Below are 26242 nucleotides of genomic sequence, written 5' to 3' on the forward strand. Positions count from 1 at the left end.
ATGTGCTTTACACAATTGATCTATGTATTGTGATGAATTGTATGAGCCCCAATAAATTGATTAAAAAAAAAAAAGAAAGAAAATATTTAAAAAAAAATCCACAGTGCCCACAAGTGGGAAGAGCATGTGTGCAGTGAGAGTGTGGGTTGTGGAAGTGTGTGCGATCAAATCCTGATCTGTTAGATCTTTTGAGCTAAGTATTTTTTTTAATTCAACAAACAATTTAATTGATTAGGCCTAGTGTGATTTTCTGCTATATGTTTTGACCAGATCATAAGAAATTGTGGTCAACTTGATTTATTTTTTAAAACTATGTAGTATAAATACTATTAATTGTAGTTTTATGTTATTGGTAGTGTTGTGAAAGTAAATTCATAGTCATCAGGCCTAACTAAACATTTTATAGAGTTAGGCTACTTAGTCAAACATTTCAGAATACTCATGCGATAGAAATGTATCTCTTCTGTTGTGCCAAGTATGGTTTGCTTTTATGAGATTGAGTCTATATGCCCTAATGTTTTTATTCCAAAAGGCCCCCTAGAAACTTAATGCATACTTTTTCAAGTTCTGTAAAACTAATTGTATGTCCACTAAACAATTCTGCATTTGTTGTTGTTAACCTCAGAGCAATTAAGCCCTAACTAAGATCTGCGGCACCACCTTCTTGGACAGTGTGTTTAGTTTGTCTGCATTAGCTGTCTACTGTTGCTATGGTGCCGTCAAGTTGGCTCTGCCTCATAGCCACCCTATGAACAACAGAAAACACTGCCTGGTCCTGGGCCATCCTCACAGTGGCTCTGTTTGAGCCCATTGTTGTAGCCACTGTGTCAGTCCATCTTGTGAGTGTGTATGCGTGTGTGTATCTTTTTTTTTAATGGTTCTTAAAAAAATCATTTTATTGGGGCTCATACAATTCATCACAATACATACATCAATTGTGTAAAGCACACTTATACATTTGTTGCCCTGATCGTTCTCAAAATTCGCTTTCCTCTTGGGTTCCTGGAATTAGCTCATTTTCCTTTTCCCCCCTCCCCCTCCTTTCCCACTCCCCTCTCCCTCATGAACCCTTAGTAATTTATAAATTATTATTATATCTTATCTTACACTGCCAGGCGTCTCCCTTCACCCACCGTCTTACTCTTTTTCTCTGATTCTCTACTAAGCTCAGCATCTTTCTTCAAGGACTGGTCCCTCCTGAAAATATGTCCAAAGTAAGACAAAGTTTCTCGACCTTTGCTTCTAAGCAGCATTCTGGCGGCACTTCCTCCATGACAGATGTGTTTGTTCTTCTGGCACTCCAGGCTTTCTTTCTTTCTTTCTAAATCGTTTTATTGGGGGCTCATAGTATAATATAGCACCATAATTCAAATAGCTTTCTGGCATTCTCAGCTTTCAGCCAAACCCTTCTGATGTCAGCAATGGAAGCCCTCCCAGCCCGAGTTTCTGGCAGTTCCTTGTCCATAACTGGTGCATCGGTTTTTGAATTATCTTCAGCACAGTTTACTTTTATATGATATTAATGATATTGTTGGATAAGTTCCACATCCTATGGGATCATCTTCTTTTGGAATGGACACAAATATAGATCTCTTCTAGTCATTTGGTTAGATAGCTGTCTTCTAAATTTTTGGCATAGATTAGTGAGTACTTCCAGTTTTGCACCAGCTCTTTGAAACATTTCAGTTGGCATTTTATCAATTAATTACTAGAACTATGGTTTTCGCTAATGCCTTCAATGCAGCTTTGACTTCTTCCTTCAGTGACATCAGTTCTTGATTATATGTTACCTCTTGAAATGATTGAGTGTTGGTCAATTTTTTTTTTATGTGTGGCATATTGACTCTGTATTCCTTTTGTTGTCTTTTGATGCTTCCTTCCTGTATTTTTCAGTATTTTCCCCACATAATCTATTAATAGTAAATCAAGGCTTCCTTTTTGTTTTTTCAGTTATTTCGTCTTGAGAAATACTGAGTTTGTTTTTCTCTTTCGGTTTTTAATTCCTTGTCTTTCTACATTTTATTATAATGTTTGACTCTGTCTTCTAGATTTGACCTTTGAAATGTTCTATTCAGCTCTTTTACTTCAGTTTTTCCATTTGCTTTACTACTCTGTGATGATGAGCAAGTGTCAAACTCTCTCATGACATGGCATCCACTTTGGTTTTCTCCTTTTTCTGTCTTGTAACCTTTCCTTCTCCTCATCTATTATCTTCTTGATGTCATTCTACAACTTGTCTGGTCTCTCGGCATCAGTGTTCAGTGTGTCAAATCTGCTCTCGAGGTGTTCTCTAAATTTAGGCTGGGTATACTCAACGTCATAGGAGCTCTGGTACTATGGTGGATTACGAGTTGGGGCAGTTTAAATCCATGGAAGAAAGAAGAGGTTTTTGTGACGCTTTTTCTGCTACTATAAAGATCTACATAATCAGAAACCCATAGCAGGAGTCATACTCGGCGCTGTAGGGTTGCTGTAAGTTGGAATTGACTCTATGGCAGTGAGGTGTTTGTTTGTTTTGTTTTAATATACTAAAGGACATCTCGACTCTTGTAGACTTGTTTTAATTTTCTTCTGTTTCAACTTGAACTTGCATGTAAACACTTATGAATTCTTCTTTCCCCCCTCCCTCCCTCCCCCAAAGAATTCACTTCAGTGGACAGCACTGAAGCTACAGCTCAAGAAAAGGGACTTTTCTGATCAGAGCACACAGGAGCCAACGAGGGGGGAAAGGGGGAAAAAAAAAAAGAGTGAAGCACATCCTGGCTCACCAAGCCCCGAGGACAATGTTTCTGCTCAGAGCAGCTATGCACAGAGACGACCCCACGGCCAACCTCACCATGGGACACAGTGTTCCTTATTGACCCATAGCACCATTGGGGACAACACTAGAGACACATGGCGGGAATTGTGCCTGTCTGGAGCTCACTACACCGGAGCCAGCCATGGGGGGGGAGGGGGAGGATGATGCAGCAGAGCAACTGGGGGAGCAGAGCAATGAAGTCCCCCGGGATAGACGTGAGGCCAGGGCATGGCACCCTGTCAGACTAGACTGGAAAGCACTCATGAAGGAGAACAAATAGACCCTGAACTATTTATAGGGTTTTGTTGTTTTTGTTGTAGCTATTGTTTTACTTTCTATTGTTGCTTTGTTGTACTCAGTCTTGTGATGGTACATAGGATGTCTACCTGGAAGGGATAGGCGGGATAAACAAGCCGGAAAAGAGAACAACGGGATGACAGTTCTGGGGGGACATGGGAGAAGGGGAAGCGGGGGAAAGGAAGTGGGTGTTAACAAACCCAGGGACAAGGGAACAACCAGTGATACAAAATCAGTGGCAAGGAGGGTGTAAGAGGTCTGGCAGGGCTGGATTAAGAGTAGTCAGTATAACCGATAGGAATTCCTAAAACCCAAATGAAGGGTGAACATGATAGTGGGACAAGAGGAAAGTAGAAAGAAATAGAGGAAAGAACTAGGAGGCAAAGGCTAGTTATAGAGATCTAAATACAGGCATATACAGATGTAAATATATTTATATATGACCAGGGGGAAATAGATCTATGTGCATATATTTATAGGTTTAGTGTTAAGGAAACAGATGGATAGTGGGCCCCTGCTCAAGTACTCCCTCAACACAAGAACATTTTGTTCTAACAATTTGGCAGTCTGAGATGCTCGCCTTCTTGGCATAATCACTGAAGACAATGGGTGCACAAGCAAATGTGGTGAATAAAGCTGATGGTGCCCGGCTACAAAAGGATATAGCATCTGAAGCCTTAAAGGCCTGATGATAAACAAGTGACTATCTAGGTGAGAAACAACAAAACCCACATGGAAGAAGCACACCAGCCTGTCCCGACTCGATTGCTGAGGACAAAGCTGGTGCATAAGCAAAAGTGGTGAAGAAAGCTGATGGTGCCCGGCTATCAAAATATACAGCATCTGGGGTCTTAAAGGCTTGAAGATAAACAGGTGGCCATCTAGCTAAAGAAACAACAAAGCCCGTGTGGAAGAAGCACACCAGCGTACCCCGACACGATTGCTGAGGACAAAGCGGGTATATAAGCAAATGCGGTGAAGAAAGCTGATGGTGCCCGGCTGTCAAAAGATATAGAATCTGGGGTCCTATAGGCTGGACGATAAACAAGGGGCCAGCTAACTGAGAAACAATAAAGCTCACATGGAAGAAGACACCAGCCTGTGAGATCACAAGGTGTCGAAGGGATCAGGTATCACGCATCAAAGACCCTCCCACCCCCCTAAAAAAATCTTAGCATTGTGAATGAGGGGAAGTGTGGAGTGGGGACCCAGGGCCTATCTGTGGGAAATTGGACATCCCCTTGCAGAAGGGCTGCGGGGAGGAGACGAGCCAGTCAGGATGCAGTGTAGCAACAATGAAATATGCAATTTCCCTCTAGTTCTTGAATGCTTCCTCCCCCCACTATCATGATCCCAATTCTACCTTGCAAATCCGGCTGGACCGGAGGATGTACACTGGCACAGATAGGAACTGGAAACACAGGAAATCCAGGACAGATGAATCCCTCAGGACCGTTGGTGAGAGTGGCGATACCGGGAGGGTGGAGGGAAGGTGAGCGAGAAAGGGGGAACAGATTACCAGGATCTACATATAACTTCTTCCCTGGGGGATGGACAGCAGAGGTGTGAGTGAAGGGAGACGTCAGATGGTATAAGATATGACAAAATAATAATAATTCATAAATTATCAAGGGTTCGTGGGGGCGGGGCGAGTGGGGAGGGAGGGGGAAAAATGAGGAGCTGGTACCAAGGGCTCAAGTAGAAAGCAAATGTTTTGAGAATGATGATGGCAACATGTGTACGAATGTGCTTGACACAATGGATGTATGTATGGGTTGTGATAAGAGTTGTATGAGCCCCCAATAAAGCGATTAAACAAAAAAAAAGAATTCTTTGTGACTCTTCATGATTTGATAATGCATTTAAAAAGTTGCTCATGAGACCATCATTGTATGGATGTATCACAGTTTTGCTTTTCCAGGTACCCACTGAAGAATATTTCAGTTGTTTCCAATATTTTTGCTTACTTTTAAAATGAAGTTTCTTAAAAAAAATAAAATAAAATAATAATAAGGTAAAATGAAGCTTCTTGAAGGCCAAGACTTTGAGTTTGTGTTCTTGTCAAGTTCTCTAGGTATGTGACGTTTCTGACCCTCGTCTATCAGGCTACATGGCCATAAAGGCCTTTCTTCAAATTTCACTTGGCACATTGAGGCTTGTCATTATACTACCTTGGAGTTTATTTTAATGCTTTTGATTTCTCCTGTGTGCAAGCATGATATGTCTGTTAATGACTTATCTTCCGTTACTATGGCATATTCTGTGGGACTCCAGGCAATGATTGATAAAACATCTTAACCGGAAGCAAACTAGATAAAATATCCTAGGGAAACAGTTTCAGTTTTGATAATTTATTTCGCTTTTTTTTTTTTGCAGCATGTTCCACACTATTCAAGATTGTGCTTAATGGTTTCCCGTAGTCTCTCTTCAGTGGGATATGATCGTAATGAAAAAGTAAGTATTTTAAACATACTCTCAACTGCTGATTTACTCGTTTCACTTTCTCTCTTCACATTGTGTTCAGTGTGAACACATTACATTTTATTAATGTTATATAATCATTTCTTGCTCTGTTAGTATAGGTTTCATAAGTGCATTTTGCTTCTTTTTTTTTCTTTGTGGGCGAAAACTTGAATCTGTTTGTAAAGATCATGTGGGAGCCATGTTTGACCTCCTCTGACTGACTTCACAAGGGGCAAGGAGAATGCAACGTAACGTCAATCTAAGGCTAAAGTGGAGGTTAGACATGCCTTTACTTTTTTTTAACCTATTCTGAAACCAACTTCCCTCTCTCCTCTCCCAAGGTACTCTGCTTCCCCTGTGGGGTTCAACAATCTATTGCAATGGCCACACAAGACTCACAGAAAATACTTAACATTATGGATCTTTCTAAGGAAATCAGTAGGTTACAATTTAGCATCAAGATTGCTCAGGATACAGTTCGTCTGGTCAGAAGTATGTCTTCTCAGTCATCCCTACAGACATTCCTCTCTCTGATTACTTGACTTCTCAGCTACATGGCCCATTGATTACTGCTTTGCTCAGGCAATGTTACAAAGCTCTTTCAATGCTACTGAAAAATGCCCAAAGAGCTAGTACTCTGCCATAAGCAGCAGTCTGAAGGTGCTAGGTTCTAGCTCTGTGGGCAAGAAAACCTAGTTCCCCTTGAATGCATCCTACTCAGCAAGTGAGCCGCCTTCCTTAAGGAGCATAGGTGTATTTCTTTGGCCAAGGATTTCACCTGTGCCTGGTTCTGCTGTTGCTCTTCTGTCACTGCTTCTCCACTGCTCCTCTGCCTTCCCAGCTCTCCTGGATTGAAGAGGTTTATTGTGCAGGGATCTTGGGATCTAAAAGATACTTTTGCCTTTAGCCCCTGAATTGGACAGTGTAGTTCCAGATGAATTAGCTATGATAAACTTTCTATTATAAAAAACTTTAGCATAGTATTAGGCTTTGTGTGTGTGTGTGTGTGTGCATGCATGCATGCAAATATATGTCAATGTTTGAGAGGTCATTAGCTATCTTGATTAGGATTACTTTAGGAGTGGTGAGGAGACTAATTGCCATCAAGTTGATCCTGATTTATGGCCATACCATGTGTGTCAGATTAAGAACTATGCTCCCTAGATTTCTTTAATGGCTGGTTTTTTAGAAATAGATTGTCAGACTTTTGTTCTGAGGCTCTCTGAGTAGAAATTCAAATCCCTTCTTCTTGGTTAACAGCCAAGCCATTAACTGTTGGGATTCCCTCAGAGTATGGAGGCAGCGTTCATTCAGGAGGCCACATTTCAGAGGAGAATGGTAGAAGTGATTCAGCCATCTTTTTGTTCTATAAATTCACTAGCATTATACATGTTGAAAGGGGCTCTCACTGATGAAGTTAGTGGTGTATGAGTTATGTGTATTGACTAACATGTTTTAGAGAAACACTTGGCCTTATATTAACAGGCTTTACCAATCCATATCCCTTTGTTCTTTGTACTTTTAATATAATACCTTATTGTTTAAGTTGAAAGTTCACATGTCACATTAGGTTCCTGTTTACAGTTTTTATGTCGATTATACAGAGGTGCTTTCCCAGGGTGTCACCCTTCTCATTCATTTCGTTCTGCTTACACCACTGTCCGTACTTTACTTTCCCCGCCCCTCACCTTCTCATCTTTGCTTTACAGGAACTGCGACCCTTTGGTCTCCTACATATTAAAGATTTTCAAAGACCTTTAATACTCGTGACTGACAGTCTTGATTTTATTTTGTGAGATAAATCTGTTATTTAACTAAAAGGCGACCTCAAGGGATAATTTTGAATTATGATTTAAAGAGTATCTCAGGACAACAGTCTCGGAAAGTCATTTAGTCTCAACTAGTCCTCTACGTCAGGACTTTTGAATAATTTGAGTTTTGATCCACACTTTTCTGGATCAGTATATTGTGGTCACATCAGTGGGTAGTGAGAGCCAGGTACCATCTAATACTTCTTTTGATTTCAGAGTAGTGGCCAAGATTCATGTAAACTGTTTGTTCTATAGCCTACTTTCTTCTCCTAAGTATTTGGTCTTTCTTTCTTTTTTGTTCTTGATGGGTAGATACCAATAGTTGTATCCCAGATGGCCACTTACTGTCTTTTAAGACCCCCAAACAGTACTCACCACATTGGTATGTAGAACATTTATACTTTGTGAATTTTATTATGCCATTCAACTGAGTTGTGCTGTGGGACTATGGTCCTAAGTCTTTAAGCCTAAAAAAATTGGTTTTGCAAGGCATTTGGCTATGTCTATATGGTTAATTATATATGCATACACATATATAACATATGCATACAGATACACCTATCTGTACATAAGTATGTACTCCCATTCCCATATATATGTCTACATACATATTTGTAGTATAACCACACTCATATTTTTTGGTTGGTGGTGGCGGTGTAAAGTTGTGTCCTACACCTAAAAGATCCTTTTCTTGCATATTTCTTAGTGCCATGTACACTATCAACAAAACTACAAAAGCAATTTTTAAAAAAAAGATCCTTCAGACCATTGGCTGAGCACAGGACTATTGAATTCAGGGATCAAGTCTGGGTGCTCTCTCAAGAGGAAAGCATGGGCAGACAAAATAAATTAATCACAAAAGGATAAATATTATACAATATATATTACATTTTTGTTAAAAGACAAGAATGGAGATATAGACAGAGACCAATGCTTACTGGTAACTATTAGAGATGGTGGCAGGTGAGTGGGGGAAACATGCTTGAGATAATAAACCCAAACAAACTCACTGCCTTTGAGTCTATGCCAACTCACAGTGACCCATTAGGACAGGGTGGAACTGCTCTTGTGAGTTTGCGAGACAGTAACTCTTTGCAGAAGTAGAAAACCCTGTCTTTCTCCTGTGGAAGTGGGTGGTGGTTTCAAACTGCTGACCTTGTAGTTAGCAAGATAGTGTACCTGGCAAAACAACTTCTCATTCAACAATTTCTGCCCATGCTGTTCATAGGCATTGATTACATTCTTCACATCGTGTCAACATTCTCATCACTTTCATGGTAGTTGCTCCTTTCCATTAAACTAGCGTCACTGCCCCCCCCTGTCCATGCTTTTTCAAGTAACTGTTGTTCATTTGATCTCAGGCAGATCCTTTTTAAAAGAGAGCACCGTACTTAAGGGTGGCATTCATTACTTTGTGAGCAACCTATTATTCAGTTACAAGGTGACTCCAGGGGATAGTTTTGGTTCACAGATTTTAGAGTATCTCCGGGTGGTAGCCGTGAGGATTCCTCCAGTTGTAATGTCTGTATTTGTTGAGAATTTGACATTCTGATTCACATTTTTCTTCTCATTGATTGGGGTCCCTCCATTGTGAATGGTCTGGTGGATTCCTGAGGGCTGAGTCTAACAGTACAATTAGCTAAATCACAATAGTGCTGTCTTTGCCTTAGGAGAATTTTTCCAATTTATTTTTTGGACTGTGTACTTTTAAAAAAGTCATTTTATTGGGGGCTTGTACAACTCCTATCACAATCCATACATACACCCGTTGTGTCAAGCACATTTGTACATTTTTTTGCCATTATCATTCTCAAAACATTTGCTTTCTACTTGAGCCCTTGGTATCAGCTCCTCATTTCCCCCCTCCCTCCTCTCTCCCCCTTCCCTCAGGAACCCTTGATAATTTATAAATTATTATTTTGTCATATCTTACACTGTCCGACGTCTCCCTTCACCCACTTTTCTGTTGTCCGTCCCCCAAGGAGGTTATATGTAGATCCTTGTCATCGGTTCCCCCTTTCTACCCCACCTTAGGAGAATTTTTCATGCAGGCTGTTTGAGCATTAAAAAGTACAGGAAGTTTGAGATATCACTGAACTTGATATTATTGAGCAGGTTTTTAAAACTGTTGGCATGTTTGTTAATAACTGTTTGCCATTGGGCCTCTACTCAAGTCCTTTCTCAACTCAAGAACACTTTGTTCTAATAACCTGGCACTCTGTGATGTTCACCTTCCAGACATGATCGCTGAAGACAAAATGGGTGCATAAGGGAACACAGGGAATCCAGGACAGATAAACTCTGTGAAGAATGTGAAGAAAGCTGATGGTGCCTGGCTATTACAAGTATAGTGTCTGGGTTCATAAAGGCTTGAAGTTAAACAAGCAGCCATCCAGTAGGGAAGCAACAAAGACCACATGGAAGAAGCACACCAACCCCTGTGATCATGAGGGGTTGACAGGATCAGGTATCAGTCATCAGAAGACCCCAAACAAACAACCATTTTGATGCTAACGAGAGGGGTCTGAATGGAGATCCAAAGCCCATTCACAGACAATTGGCTATCCCCTCACAGAAGGGTCACAAGGAAGGGATACAGCCACGGTGCAATATAGCATCGATGAAACACATAACATTCCTCTAGTTCTCAAATGCTTCCTCCCCCAACTATCATGACCCCAATTTTATCTTACAAATCTGGCTAGACCAGAGCATGTACACTGGAGCAGCTAAGAGCTTTCAACACACAGAATCTAGGACAGATAAACCCCTCAGGACTAATAATGAGAATAGCGATACCATGAGGTGAGGGGAACGTAAGGAGAGAAGGGGGAGAAAGGGGGAACTGACCACAGTTATCGAAGTACACCACTACTCCCTCCCTCCTCCTCCCCATCCCCGCCTACTGGGGATGAGCAACAGAAACATGAGTGAAGGGAGACAGCAGATGGTGTAAAATATGAAAATAAAAATAATTTATAAATTACCAAGGATTCACAAGGGTGGAAGGGTGGGGGAGAGAAAAAAAGAGGAGTTGATACTAAGGACTCAAGTAGAAAGTAAATGTTTTGGAAATGATGGCAACATATGTACAAATGTGCTTGACACAGTGGATGAATATATGGATTGTGATAAGAGATGTAAGAGCCTCCAATAAACATATTTAATTAAAAAAAACCTGTAAGCGCCCCCAATAAGATGATTTATTAAATTAAAATAAATAAATACATGTTTGCCTGTGTGGCAGAATTTTATCTTAAGATTTGCTTTTTGGTGGGTGCATAAGCAAATGTGAAGATCTGATGGTGCTCGACTATCAAAATATATAGCATCTGGGGTCTTAAAGACGTGAAGATAAACAAGCAGCCATCTAGCTGAGAAGCAACAAAGCTCACATGGAAGAAGCACACCAGCCTGTGTGATCACGAGGTGTTGAAGGGATCAGGTATCAGGTATCAAAGAACAAAAAATCATAACATTGTTTTTTTATCAATTTATTGGGGCTCATACAATTCATCACAATACATAGATCAATTGTGTAAAGCACATCTATACATTTGTTGCCCTAATCATTCCCAAAATTCGCTTGCCTCTTGGGAATAACATTGTTAATGAGGGGGCGTGTGGAGTGGGTACCCAAAGCCGGTCTGTAGGCAATTGGATATCCCCTTACAGAAGGATCACGGGGAGGAGGTGAGCCAGTCAGGGTGCAGTAGAGCAACGAGGAAACATACAACTTTCCTCTAGTTCTTTAATGCTTCCAACCCCCCCACTATCATGATCCCAATTCTATCTTACAAATCAGTGTAGACCAGAGGATGTACACTGGTATAGATAGGAACTGGAAACACAGGGAATCCAGAACAGATAAACTCTTCAAGACCAATAATGAGAGTAGCGATACCAGGAGGGTGGAGGGAAGGTGGGGTAAAAAGGAGGATCTGATCACAAGGATTTACATATAACCCCCTCCCTGGGGGATGGACAACAGAAAAGTGGGTCAAGGGAGATGTCGGAGAGTATAAGACATGACAAAATAATTTATGAATTATCAAGGGCTCAAGAGGGAGGGAGGGTAGGGAGGGAGGGCAAAAATGAGCTGATACCAAGGGCTCAAGTAGAAAATGTTTTGAGGATGATGGCAACAAATGTACAAATGTGCTTGACACAATGGATATATGTATGGATTGTGATAAGAGATGTACGAGCCCCCAATAAAATGATTTAAAAATTAAAAAAAAAGAAATAAAAGATTTGCTTTTTCGTTATGATTGCATAGGGAAGTTATAGGAAGTATTAACCACTTACCCAATGGTGATTATTGATATTCATCAAAAATAAAAAGATGAGCATAATTATCTTGATGTAGAACATTTATAATGAGCTCCACCTTGGAACTCACTAAGCATGTACACGTTTGCCATCCATATCTGTGAGTCATATTTGCTATCTTTGTCATCCCCTTGGCTCTGCCATTGCCTGAGCATCGGTCACCAAAGTTATTCAGTCTATTGCTCCATTTTCATGGAATAAAAAAATCAGCTTTACCGTGTCAGTTAAAAACGTTTGTACTGTACCCCATAATCCACGATAAAGTGCTGGTATGTTCTTTTGCAGCCCCCTGGCTCATTCAGCACCTCCAGCAAGTGGTACCATCCACTTGGAGAAGTACTGGTCTAATGCAGTAGTGAAGAAACTTACAGCTTCACTTGTCAGTGATGGATCTTTTCCCGCACTTATTGGTGTTAACCCAGATCTTGCTTGGCATGGCTGAGAAACCAAGACAGAAACTCACTGAAAGTGGAGGAAATTTTTGTTTGGTTGATCAAGTTGAGACTAAAGTTGGGAGACAAGCCTTTGAAAAAAAGAGTGGGATGGGAGGGATTGTGCAGTTTTATACATATTTCTAGGAAGTACATTGAGGGCATTTTGAATATGTAATAGATTTCAGATAAATGATCATGAATATGCATTGGGGCAGATTTGGGGCCAGGAAGTTACTTAGCTTCTCCCTTCTAAAAGTTATCTGAGTTGGTCTGGTACATATTTCTACTGATGTTCTTTTGTTCCAGGATTAATTGTAGGTTGCTGATTGTCCGAATGCTTAGTGGGCCAGCTCTGATTATAATTGATACTTGCTATGGTGGGATGCTTTCCCTGGGAAGAAAGGGCTCAAAAACCAAAATCAACCCGCCCCCCCAACCCCCCATACACACACTACATCAGGCTCTGTCAAGAGGGAAAGAGTTGGAAAGCAGGCTAATTATACACTTTATATGAGGCTTACTTTCAATGTCTGTGGCAATAACTTTTATACCCTAAGGGCAGACTCATTGGGTAACCTGTGGACTGTACAGGTTTACATAGGGCTGAGTGGGTTGAAGGTGATGTTACTAGTATGGCTAAATTGTCAACTCAACTTGGCAGCCTAATCTTTCACAGCAAGGCTGCAGTCAATCCTACCTTTCTACTTCTTTGGGATTCTTGACATCCTTATAGTCCTTCATTAAATATTGTATTGGTTTGTTTATTGTTCCTGTCACAAATGCCAGTTATATATCATATTTGTTAAGTAAATTCTTATCTGAATGGATTTGATGGCAGTGAGGTGAGTAAGGGACTGGTTCAGTCATTTCAAAATGCGAACAGACTTATTTGTTAAAGGGGAAAGTACCACTTGTCTGTAACTCAGAGAGTTGTAACCCAGGAACTTACTCTGTACTTACAGTTCAACAGGGCCTTACCATGGTCATTTGAGTAAGAAAGCAGATTATTTTACAGTCTTAGGCCTGAGATGAAGTTAAGATAATTTAGGTGCTCATTTGAACTGCTTTTTGATGGCTCAGGGTTCTATCAAAGTAGGAGTATACCTCCTTATGAAATGCCACCATTTTTTAAGGTTTGTAGGATAAACACTAAATAAAGACTTTGTGGGCCTCTTTCAATTCCGAGATTCTATATGGACCATTTAGATCAGTGTGTTAGTCTGGGTACATTAGAGAAACAAATCCTAAGTGCTCCCTCCACCCCCACTATCATGATCCGAATTCTGCCTTGCAAGTCTGACTAGACCAGAGGGTGTACACTGTTACAGATAGGAAATGGAAACACAGGGAATCCAAGGCAGATGATCCCTTCAGGACCAGTGGTTGAGTCGCGATACTGGGAGCGTAGAGGGAGAGTGGGTTGGAAAGGGGGAACCGATTACAAGGATCTACATGTGACCTCCTCCCTGCGGGACGGACAACAGAAAAGTGCGTGAAGGGAAGTGTCAGACAGGACAAGATATAACAAAATAATTTATAAATTATCAAGGGTTCATGAGGGAGGGGGAAAAAATAGGACCTGATGCCAGGGACTTAAGTGGAGAGCAAATGTTTTGAGAATGATGAGGGCAATGAATGTACAAATGTGCTTTACACAATTGATGTATGTATGGATTGTGATGAGTTCTATGAGCCCCTAGTAAAATGATTAAAAAAATAAATAATGAAAAAAAAGAGAAACAAATCCACAGAGAGTTTTATATAAAGGGTAAGTGCACATCAAGAAAACATCCCGCTCATGCGGGAGGGGGGAGCGGGGAGGGAGGGGAAAAATGAGGACCTAATGTCGGGGGTTTAAATGGAGAGAAAATGTTTTGAGAAACGATGTACAAATGCGCTTTACACAATTGATGTGTGTATGGATTGGGATAACAGTTGTATGAGCCCCTAATAAAATGTTTAAAAAAAAAAAAAAGAAAACAAAAAAAAAAAAAAAAAGAAAACATCCCAACCCAGTGCTGACCAAGCCCACAAGTCCAATATTAACCCATTAACCCATATGTCCAACACCAATCCACAAAGTCCTCCTCCATCTTATAAAACACACACTATGATGCCGACTGCAGGAGGAAAGCCGAATCAGTGAACGTGTAAGCATCTCAGCGCTGGCAGGGGTCTCCACATGGCTGTTCCTGCACCCGGGGCTGCATTGGGGTAGGTCCATGCGGCTTCTCGGGGATGTCATACAGAAAGTGAGCCTTGCCAACTAAAGCAGGGAACTGGCTAAGGCAGCTGCACCCTGGTCCGACCATCAGAAAGCAACAGACTGGAGAACTAGAAAGGCAAGGCTCACTGAGCCAATAATCTCAATTAACCCTACATGTGTTTATCGACCAGGTTGGCACAATAAACTAATTACCTCAATCAGATATAACTTTTATAAATATAACTAAATAGTTTTTCTTGCACCAAATAGACTAGTTCCATTTTGCTATTAGTTAATGTTTGTCACTCTTGACTCTTAGTGACCTTCTCCACAATGGAAGGAAATATCAATACCTGCATTATTTCCATCATTGGCTGTGTATCAGACTGTTGTAATCCAAAGGGTTTCCATTGGTTGATATTTGGAAGAAGATTATTAGGTGTAGTATTAAATAAAAAAATGACGCTGAGGGAGGTGGGGGGCCAGCCCCCACCGCTAATACTCCTATTACTACTACTCGGATTCAGTAATACTACTTCTGGGTTCAGTAATGCACAATTGTATGGTTGAAATATATAAGTATTATATTAGAGTCATCAAGAGCATGAGAGATAATACAATAATACAGTCAGACATATTACATGGTAACATTGCTCACCTCCGCCCTGCTTGGTGGTCCTCGTGGGGGGAACCCGGCTGCCAGAGCAGGAGCTGCCTCCCTCGTGGGAGCTGCCCTCTCGTCTACCGCCCTCTTGGGAGCAGGCCTCCTTCCTCAGCTGCCCTCTGCCAGCCACCCTCGGCCAGCCACCTCTTGGGAGCCGCCCTCTTGGGAAGCAGCTCTCCTTATTTATTGCTAACCACACATCATATTACTTTAGGGGGATACATCACAGCATCATGCATCACAGAGAGGGGCAATACAATTCATCCTTGAACAGGTTTGATCATTCTGGTGTCTCATACAATAAAACAGGCAATTACTATCCTAGGAGGCATGCAAGCCCCCTGATAGCAGATAACAACCTACGTCATAGAGAGGGGTTGTAACATAGGCAATACAAGCAATAGGAGGGGAATGACCTAGGGGTGAACGTGCAATAGTAAGAGGAGGGATAGGGAGGCATGTGTGGCAAGATAGTAACCTAAGCTTAGTCATCTTAGAGTGGTCCCAGGCTTGCCTATGGGCACTGCTTCGAGGGAACAATAACAGAAAGGAATGGGCCCTATTTGGGGTGAGTCAGACCTACAGTCTGGCCGCTCTAGATGGCCGATGTTGGGGAGAATAACCTCTGAACTACTTTTGCTGCCCAGTGAACAATTATTTTCAAGCTAAATCTGGCATATATTTTGGGGAGACAACTTAAGAGAAATCCTGTTCCCTACAATTAGGCTTTTCTTCCTTGTCGGCCTTACTCTGAAGCTCTGCTGAAGCTTGCTCAGCATCATGATGTTATGTGCCCACTGGGTTAATTCCTGCTCCCAGAAAACGTATGTATAGGTGAACAAAACACTGCTTGGTCCTCCACCATTCTCCAAGTCATTGCTGTATTTCAGCCCAGTCTTGCAGCTACTGTGTCAATCCATCCCATTGAGAGTGTTCCTCTTTACATACTACCTTTTAGTTTATTAAGGAAGATGACTTAGATTTTAGCGATTGGTCCCTCTTGATAACATATCCAAAGTAATGAGCCAAAGTTTCACCATTCTCCCTTATAAGGAGCATTCTGACTGTTCCACTTCCAACATCATGGCAACATGTAAGCCTTGACTGACAGATGCATAGTGGTTGTACATGTGGTACATGGCTGGCTACTGAACCTGAGTCTCCTGCATGGAAGGTGAGAATTCTATCCTTGAGCCACGATTGTTCCTGTAATTCTACTTAACTTACAACAGTTTAGTAACCTGCGAATAATTGTGTACTAAATGCATTATATAGAGGTTACTTAGCATCATTGTTATTTTTTAAAGGATTAGCTTACATAATTTTCTAGCAGGAAATGCACCTTATCAGATAGTTTCCTAATAGAATACCATCAGTTTACTTGGTTACTTCCATTTATTGACAACTGGTACTTGCAAATTTATGGACAACTGGTATGCAAATTTGCCCATAGTTTGAAATGAATGAACCAAAAACCCCTACTTGCAACAAATTCTTTACCAAAATCACTTTCATTTGCTCCATGTGCAGCTTTTAAATAATTGAAAAGTCTTTGAGCTTTTCTTGCACTAAAGTTAAGACTAGTTAGGAGCTCTGCCTGTTCAGAATAACCTGTAAATTCAACTTGAAGACATAGTTAGGGATGGATCTTGTCAGTTACTTGAGGACTGCCTGAATGTGGAAATTAAGACTTATAGGGATCCCTTTATTTTAAACCAAATAGATTGTTAGTGGCGAAGCTGGGCTAGAACTTACATCTCTAGACTACACGTTCCCAAATTTATTTGGCCTACTGCCCCCTTTACAGGAAGAAAAAAAATTACTCAGTGCTCCCATGACAATTAAATACTTTTATAATATAGCCCAATATCCAAGATAAAATGTAGGTATCTGCTTTAGCAGCTCCCTTAGATTGCTCTAGGTCCCACCCTCCACTCCCCTCCCATTATTATCGCTCGCTTTGGGCAAACAGTACGGTAGACCCCCACAAAATGGAACTACTTTTCCTATTTTGCTGCCTCAGCTGTTTCAAAATTTGGTGGTTAATACACTGACTTAATGTTTTATAATGTACCTCTAGTTTCCAATATCCACTGCAATGGCTACACATAACTCAAAGACAAATTTCATGATTAAAGGATTTATTATAGAAGCCAACAAGTTGTCATACTGTTGAGAAATGCTCAGGGTTGAATTGTTTACCTGGACATGTTACAGAGTTGGCTACCAAATGCCTAAAGGACATAGCACTCTGTTATAAGCATCAACCTGAAGGCATTCAGTATAAGCCTTGGGGGTTATCTAACCCAGCTTCCTGAATTAATAAGTTACCCAGAGGTATCCCACTGCAGTAAGCCTCAGCCCAATGGCATTCAACTCCACTTCATGGGTCAACAAGTCCAACTTCCCCAATTAAGTGCCCAGAGGCAGCCTACTCTGCAAACCAGCTTCCTGCACAAAAGCACTCAGCTTTACTTGCTCCATGGGTTGGGAAATTTCATTATGTGGCTTCTAGTTCTGCTGCTGCTCCTCTGATGGTCTCGTCATCTGGACCAAAGAGGGTCCCTGTACAGGGGGATCTCAGATCTAGAGGGTGAGCTCTATTCCTGGCTCTTGCTGCTAAAAAGATCCTTCCTCCTGCTTGTCAGAGGGCTCATTTTATACACAGGAGGTGGCATTCCAAGAATCTTGTTTGCGTTTACTCACAGATGAATCCTATCAGTTTCTTCCCCCACTTTCAGACCCGTGCAGGAAAGGTGGCTTGGTGACCGTTAAGACTTTGGCCAGAAGGGCCACATTAAGTAATTCACTGTCCTTGTAGTTATTCAGCCTTAACTTTGTATTCAAAAGGAAGATCCTTTTTGGTGTGGAAATTTCTGAATATGTATACAATTGATATCTGTTCTGAGTTATTAAAAATATTCTATAATGTAATGCTGTAACTCAACAGAGATGATATATAAATTATACTTAGATAAGACTTTCCCTTGGTAATCAATTTATGAGATCTGTAATTTCCCTGAATTTGATAAATTAACAAGTCAATTGTCAAGCAATTTTGTATAAAGTTTTTAGTATTTTAAAATGGCCTTAGAAAACTTTCTTTTGGCAATATAATTTGTAATTACTCCCAGAGTCTGTTTTTGTTAGGTGCTTTTGTTATAGAGAATAGAAGCAGTTTCAGGTTCTACAGTAAATGGAACACAAGTCACATGAGTCCCAGGCACAGTTGCGGGACTGCGGCCTAGCCGCTCCGGACCACAGCCCAACTGTGCTACATCATGTAGCAGCCTCTGGGAAAGAAAAAGCGCCCAGGACAAAACCTCTGGCCTTTTCAGGGGCCCCATTGGGAGGCGCGGTCAACAATACTGGTCGACCCTATTGGCTGAATCAAATTCACCTGGCTTAGATGGGCCAATCCAGGTGTTAGGCCCACTTAGGTATACCACCCCTTTCTGCCATAAGCTCGAACCTCGGAGCATGCAGAACGGATGCCCCAGTCCCTATGCTAGCTACCTAACACTTTCTTCTTGTCTCTAACTCATGGAGAATCTGTGTACAACAGAACAAAACGTGGCTCGGTTGTGTGCCATTGTCACATTTGTCCCTTTCTTTGGTCACCTTGTGTGTTAGTCTGGGTACTTTAGAGAAACAAATCCACAGAAACTCATGTATAAGAGAGAGTTTTATATAAAGGTTAAGTGCACATCAAGAAAACATCCCAACCCAGTGCTGCCCGATCCCACAAGTCCAACATTAACCCATATGTCCGACAACAATCCACAAAGTCCTCCTCAATCTGACAAAACACACACTATGATGCCGACTGCAGGAGGAAAGCTGAATCAGTAAACGTGTAAGCATCTCAATGCTGGCAGGGGTCTCCATACAGCTGCTCCAGCACCCAGGGCTGCATCGGGGTAGGTCCATGTGGCTTCTCGGGGATGTCTTGCAGGAAGTGAGCCTTGCCAGCTAAAGTAGGGGAAAGGCAGCTGCACGCTGGTCTGACCGTCAGCAAGAGAGAGACCCGAGAACTAGAAAGACAAGGCTCACTGAGCTATTTATCCCTCTGTCCTTCAATTAACCCCACATGTGTTTATTGGCCAGGTTGGCACAATAAACTAACTACCTCACCTTGTTGAAGCACTGTTTCAAATCTTCTTATTGAGGATTTACCTCCCTTTTGTTAACCCCCTACCAAGGATGATGACATTCTTCAGGGACTGGTCTCTCCTGTTAACCTGTCTAGGATATGTAAGACAGTCAGTCACACCATCCTCGATTTTGAGGAGCATTCTGGCTGTTCTTCTGACTGATTTTTTTTTTGTTCTTCAAGCAATCCTTGGCATATTTAATATTCTTTGCCAACACTCTAGTTCAAATGCATCCATTCTTCTTTGACCCTCCTTATTCTTTGTCCTGCCTTCACATATAAATATGGTGATTGATAATGCCATGGATTGATTGGGTCAGGTGCATCTGAATCCTCAAAATGACATCTTTGGTTTTTCCGACTTTCTAGGTCTTTTGCAGTAGATTTGTCCAATGAAATATGCCATTTGCTTGTGTTTTCTTTACATTGAGGTGTAGTCTATACTGAAGTCTGTATTCTTTGACCTTCATTTGAAAGTGCTTCAATCTTGTTTGTTTTCAGAAAGCAAGATTGTATTGTCTACATATCACATGCTAGTTGTTGATAAGTCTTCCTCCAATTCTGATAACAGATTCTTCTTCATATAGTACTGCTTCTCAGATTGTTTGCTTAACATACTGATTAAATAAGTCTAGTGAAAGGATACAACCCTGATGCACACCTTTCCTGATTTTAAACCATCCCCTATCCCTTGGTTTTGTTTGCATGTCTGCGTCTTGGCCTATATAAAGGTTCTGAATGAGTACCATTACGTTTACTGGAATTCTTGTTCTTCTAATGTTATCACAAATTTTTATAATCCGTACAATTGAATTGCTTACTCAATAAACAGGTAAATCTCTTTCTGACAATCTTACTTAGTTTTCTTATGTATAAAGTAATTAATCAGTTGATAGTTTAACAATATTCTAGGGCTAAATCTTAGATTAATTTAACAGCTCCATAGTTGTAAATGGGCATATTACTTGTAGTTTTTAATGAGAAATGATAGTTAATAGTATCATACTGTTAATTATGGAAAACCATGGTGTTTTGTGATCCTAGAGTTTTCATAAGTGATTATATTGTCATTAAAAAAGATACAATTCTGAAGTTCATGTTTCTAGAACCAGAGCATCAGTAATATTTTATGCAATTTGTGACTAATTATAAATACTGTGTAAGTAAGTAAAAATAATGTTAATGTAATGGCCTTTTCCTGGAGAATAGAGGAGAGCTTTCACTTTTAGGTGATTTGTGTGTGTGTGTGTGTTGTGCATGTGTGTACATGTGGAATAATGTCTAATATATTTTTTCTCTCTTTAGACTTTTGATAAAATTCTTGTTGCTAATAGAGGAGAAATTGCATGTAGGGTAAGTAGAATTTTAATCTTATTTTATTACTAGTGAGTTAATTTAAATATGAATAACAGTTGATATTACTGTCTCTTAAAATAGGTTATTAAAACTTGCAAGAAGATGGGTATTAAGACGGTTGCCATACACAGTGATGTTGATGCTAGTTCTGTAAGTATATTTTTGCATTATTTATTTCAAGGCTTATTTTTGAGTCTTTTAAAAAAATAAAAGAGTATAGGGTTTTAAATTTTATTCTTGGCCTGAAAAGTGTATATTCAATTTAAAAATTCAGAGTTATTGTTCACTTTTGTACTAAACAAAATGGAAGCATCACAGTGTCTTCTATGAATGTGCTCATGATTCTTTTTCAAAGCTCTGAAAACCAGAGTCAAATAAGAAAAGTGCCAGAATAATTACTCTTCACCGGAATAGGTTTAAGCAAAGTTTTAGGATGTTAGTGTCAGCTTAATTAAATGTTTATACAATCCTATTTATGAGAAGATTTTGCCCCACAGCATAACTGCGTGTCACTAAGGGAATACTGTAATTGTTTAATTTTCCTAAGTGATTTAATATTCAGCTGAAAGTTTCATAACTAAAAAATAATCTAATACTATTTGTATATGAACAAAAGGTATAGCTTAAAGCAATAAATTATATATAATTTTAATTGGCATTTTGAATACAGCTGGATTTTCTAGCAGTAATATAATCTGAGTGAGTAGAAAATATTCCCAAAAAAGAAAATATTCTTGGGGAAAGCATGTAAACTATTAGAACTTTACAAAATGTAGTAGTTGTACTATAATGAAGATTATGTTTCCTCTTTTCTTTCTTGAATACTACTTGAATAACAGGCCCCCTTGGTAAGGTTGAGGAGCCACAGTGGCATGGTGGTTCCATATTGGGTTGTGATCAGCAAGGTCCACAGTTTGAAACCACCCGATACTGCTTGGGCGGGTAGGAGGGGGGTAGGGAAACAAAACAAAATGGGGCTTTCTACTCCTGTAAATAGTTACAGTCTTGGAAACCCACGGGGGCAGTTCTACTCTGTCGTATTTGGTCACTATGAGTCAGCAACGACTCGATGGCATTCAGTATATTTTTCCTGTCAGGTCAACTTTTGTAGAAGTAGGAGTAACTTAATATAAGGAGCCTGGCACCCTGATGAGTAAGCACTCAGCTGCTCACTGCAAGGCTGGTAGTGTGAATCTACCAGTAGCTCCAGAACAGACCTGGTTTTGCACGCCCTACAGCCTAGGAAACTCTATGCACCAGTGCTACTCTGTTTTATAGGGTCTCTGTAAGTTGTAGTCTACTTGGCGACACCAAACAACAGCAATTTAATACAAAGATTTTTTAATTTTTATGGTTTCTTCTTTTGTTTCATCTAGCAGTGTATTGCGAGGGGGTCCTTGTTTTGTGGTTGTTCTGTACTCCTCTGTGTCCAAGGAAGTGAAGGAGAATGAAGAAGAAAATGGGATTGAGAGTTTTGGATAGTATTTTATTTTTTTGAAATTTAGGTACAATAATCAAATGATGTAACTTAAATGTTCAGTTCTTGTGTTTGGCATTTGCATTTGCCTGTGTATTCACCATCCCAAATGAGATACAGAATGTTTCCAATCCCTCCAAGAAAATTGCTTCAGGTCTGTTCCAGCCAGGCTCTCTTGTTTCTATCGCCATAGTTTTACCTTCATGTTCATGGCGTAAGTGGACTCATGCATCATGTATTTCTTTGTTTCTGACTGCCTTCACTTAATGTCATGTTTTTGAAGTTTGTTGATGTTGTTGTGCATTATCAGCAGTTCCTGACTCCATTCGCCCCACCCCATTTCTCCTGAGTAATGTTCTGGTGTATGAGCAAACTTCGATTTGTGTCTTCATTCCTCAGTTGATGGACATTTGGATCATTTCCAGCATTTAGCTACTCTGAATAAGACATCTATAACAAGCCTTTTTGTGCACGTGCTTTCATGTCTCTTGGGTGGAACCCTTGGGTCCTAGATCAGGAGTTGGTAAACTTTTCCTGTTTTGGTATTAAATAAATATCTGTCCCAATAGTAAATATGGAGCCCTGGTGATGTACTGGGTATTTGTTGGGTAGTTAGAAACTACGAGCGGTTCAGCAGGAGAAAGCGGGGATGTTTTCTTCCATAAAGAGTTAGTCTCGTGGACTCCCGGGGGCAGTTCTACCTGTGTTACAGAGTTTCTATAAGTTGATATCGACTCTATGGCAGTGAGTTTGGTTCTTTTGGTTAGATAGTAAATATCTGTTAGGCTTCCAGGCTACTTAGGGTCCCCATAGTGTTTTCTTCTTGTTTTTAATAGTCCTTTAAAAATGTAAAAGCTTATTCGCTTGAGGGCTATACAGAATCAGAGTGTAGACTGGATTTGACCCATGTGTAGTCAATGAGTTACTGATGCCTGCCATTATGTATGTTTAACTGTAAGAAATTTCCAAATAATTCTGGCAGTTTTGTACTGTATTGTACTCCCAGTTAGTGTTATCACTGTTAGCAGTTAGTGTTATGAGTCCTGATGGCACGGTTGACAGTTCAAATCTACCAGCTGCTCTGTGGGGCAAAGATGAGGTTGTCTGATCCTGTAATGAGTTGGGATCAGCTGGATAGCAGTGGTTTGTTTCTTTAATGGCTAGAGGACACCTAAAAAACCCCATCAACAAGTGGCTATAGTGTGTTGTCTCATTGTAGCTTTAATTGGAATTTCCCTGATTAATACTGATGTTATGTACTTTTTTGTAGGCTAGCCATTTCTGTTTGTGCCCTTGGGAGGTGTATTTTTAAAGGAAAAAATGGAAGGAATTACAATCGTTCTATATACCCTTCACTTAGATTTTCCATTTTAACATTCAAAACCTTTGTTTTACACCTCTACCCATAGACAGGAAACTTCAAGATTATATATAATTCCATTTTTCCATGAACTTTCTTATCTATATTATGTATGCAGGTGTATGTGTACCTTTTATTTTTGCTGATGAATTTGAAGTCATACAATGTGTCATAATACCTTTAACTTCTTCAACGTTCTTCTCTCAGGAATCAGGACATTCTCCTTCATATTTAGAAAACAGAGGCAATAGCCTTTACTAGTTATTCTACAATATCATCAAATATATAAACTATACTAAAATTTATGTAATTGCCCCAAAGATCTTTTTTAGTATTTTCCTTTGATTTACAGTCCTGTCAAGATTCGTGAATTACATTTGGTGTGAGAGTTCTGTAGTGTGTAGTCTTACTGCCTTAGCTCCCGTTAAAGTTTTTTTAATGATGTTGGCATTTTGAGGCATCTAGGCCAAGATTTATCTGATTGCTTCTTCATAAAACAATATAAATATTTTTCATAAAGTTATTTTTGGTGAGTTTACTTTGTAAATGGTAACTGTTTATTTCTTATTCTATCATAATAGGTCATAATTTGGGCTGCTCTATTAGATACACTGAGTTTGATAATTTGGTTGAAGTCATTTTTATTGGCTCTCTCCATTACAATAGTTTATTTTCTTTAATTTTAATGATATTTAATACCTTGTGGGTTGAATCTTTGAGTCCATGCTCCTATTTTGTCCTCCAGCAAATTTTCATATAAAATTCAATGTTAATACTGCTGCCCATCTAGAGAATTATTCCTACTCAGTGATTACTTGGTCAGTTAACAGTTGTCCTCTTTATGGGCTCTTGAGAAATTTGTTGCTCTTTCATGTCTTTTTAAATTTTCCTTGTTTTGAATTGTGTTTCTTATTTATTTGATTGTTCTCTTCTGTCTTATTAATTTTTGACATACATCTATTAAGCTTAGATCATACTATGAGATTATTTGGAATTTCCAGATGTACATAATCCTCCTAACATATTTCCCCAACATGTTTAGTTGGGGCTTGTGACCCAATAGAGGGCGCCTTCAGTGTTAGATTCTTCCAGGGTGTGGGCTCCAGACATGGTCCCTAATGGTGGACACTTAATTTGTTTCTAGCAAACCCTCTGGCCTATCACTGCTCTGGGACAAATTTTTATGTTAATCTTTTGGGATAGAAGTTGATGAATTATAAAGATCATGGAAAAAAGAAAAACAAGAATCCAAGACACAACAAACTACAAAATAGCACTTGCACACACATACCTTCTGAATAGGCACATGTTTTCTTCCAGAAAAGACTTTCCCCTTACTTCTAACCAGGGCAGATACAGCTACGTATTTTTATCTTCCGCTGCTTTTTCCCCTTCCATTGAGAATTGGATCTTTTAGTGATCCGGTCTTATGCCAGGGGTTTTTCTTCTAATCTTTAACTCCTACAGAATTTTGTTCCCTTCCAAGTATGCTTGTTAAACAACAGTCCTCCAGGTTTTTGGAATTCTTGCTTCCACTTTCCAAGATTTGCAGTGGTTTGTGGCTTCCTCTTTGTTTTTCGATCCTTAGGAATTATGTGTAGCTTGTTGTAAACCAAGCTATTCCTTTAAAGGATGTTTGTTATATTAAATCGAGAATTTTCAGGTGTTTCTGGGGAGCACGTATACATGTTATTTTACTGACTTATTGTTGGATTATCTTAAAATAGTATGAGATTCTGTTCTCTGTTGACGTTCTTTCACCTTCTTTGAGAAGTGAGGAAAGACTAATCTAGAGCAAGTCTTTGCCCAGGAAAAGTTAATCAATACTGATGAGATTAGTGTAGGAGCTGGCATCCAGGGGATGTGATCTGAGGCCAACGCCAAACATTGTAATTGTACTCCAGTGGACAGTGGTCACGGCAGGAGAAAGGAAAATGGATGGTAAGTCTCATCCAGACATGAATTCCCTTTTATGTTTCATTTTCCAGGCCCTCAGAGCAACCCAAACCAACCCAAACCAAAGCCAATTCACTGGTCTTTGGAGAGATAGTGAGGAGTGGTTTGTTATCAAAATCAGTCATTGTAGAAGAAGCATTCTAAGATGCTTGTATTATATTCTTTCAGTTGAGCTAATACATGGTTATTGTGCATCTGTACAATGTTGCAATGATAGACATGTAGGTGAAGGTAGTAAAAGGGAGTTTGTGTCTCCACTATCAAGTCTTTTGGGTAGACAGCCAGGAATACATTTATTTCTAGGTCATGTCTAATGTTTTGAGGAATTGCTAAATGGTTTGATTAAGAGTTGCACCGTTTTATAATCTCACCAGCAATACATGAGGGTTCCGACTTCTTGGTACTTGTTTTTCTGAGGATAACCATCCTCTTGAGTATGTGGTGGTATCTCATTATGGTTTTGGTTTGCATTTCCCTCATGGCTATAAATCATCTCTTTTGGTTCTGATGACAACCCTTTGAAGTGAATGATTTCCTTCTATTTGAAAAAGTAAAAGTGAAGCTTTAGTCATGAAGTAATATGCCCAATAACCAAATGGGATTTGAAGTTAACTTATCTTGACTTCAAAGCCCTTCCTTTATTCCCATGACTGTCCCCAAAAGAGTTTTTTAGTTTCCCAGGATTTTACCTGGAGCCTACTGTTTGAGGAAGCCCTCGTAGGGTAGTGGTTATGAGTTGGGCTTTAATCCTCATGATTGGCAGTTCAAAACTACCAGCCGCTGTGTGGGACTTTCGGTTGTCTGTCCCCTAGGGAGGAGGTCACATATAGTTCCTTGTAATCCGTTCCCTCTTTCCTACCCATTCTCCCTTTACCCTCCCTGTTTCGCCACTCACACCACTGGTCCTGTAGGGCTCATCTGCCCTGGATTCCC

At 40.0% G+C, this 26242-nt stretch overlaps 1 protein-coding gene across 1 annotated transcript in view; it reads left to right on the forward strand.

Moving 5' to 3' along the window:
* PCCA (propionyl-CoA carboxylase subunit alpha) overlaps positions 1-26242 on the forward strand; it is a 427069-nt gene that overhangs the window by 10815 nt on the left and 390012 nt on the right. Inside the window, exons 2-4 of the mRNA XM_004704279.2 lie at positions 5474-5551; positions 20466-20513; positions 20598-20666. Of these exons, the coding sequence (XP_004704336.1) occupies positions 5474-5551; positions 20466-20513; positions 20598-20666 (195 nt within the window). The remainder of the gene's footprint in view (positions 1-5473; positions 5552-20465; positions 20514-20597; positions 20667-26242) is intronic.

Source organism: Echinops telfairi, unplaced genomic scaffold, assembly GCF_000313985.2.
Source record: "Echinops telfairi isolate 266 unplaced genomic scaffold, ASM31398v2 ScPeMD7_7467;HRSCAF=8505_0, whole genome shotgun sequence".
Classification (NCBI taxonomy): Eukaryota; Metazoa; Chordata; class Mammalia; order Afrosoricida; family Tenrecidae; genus Echinops; species Echinops telfairi.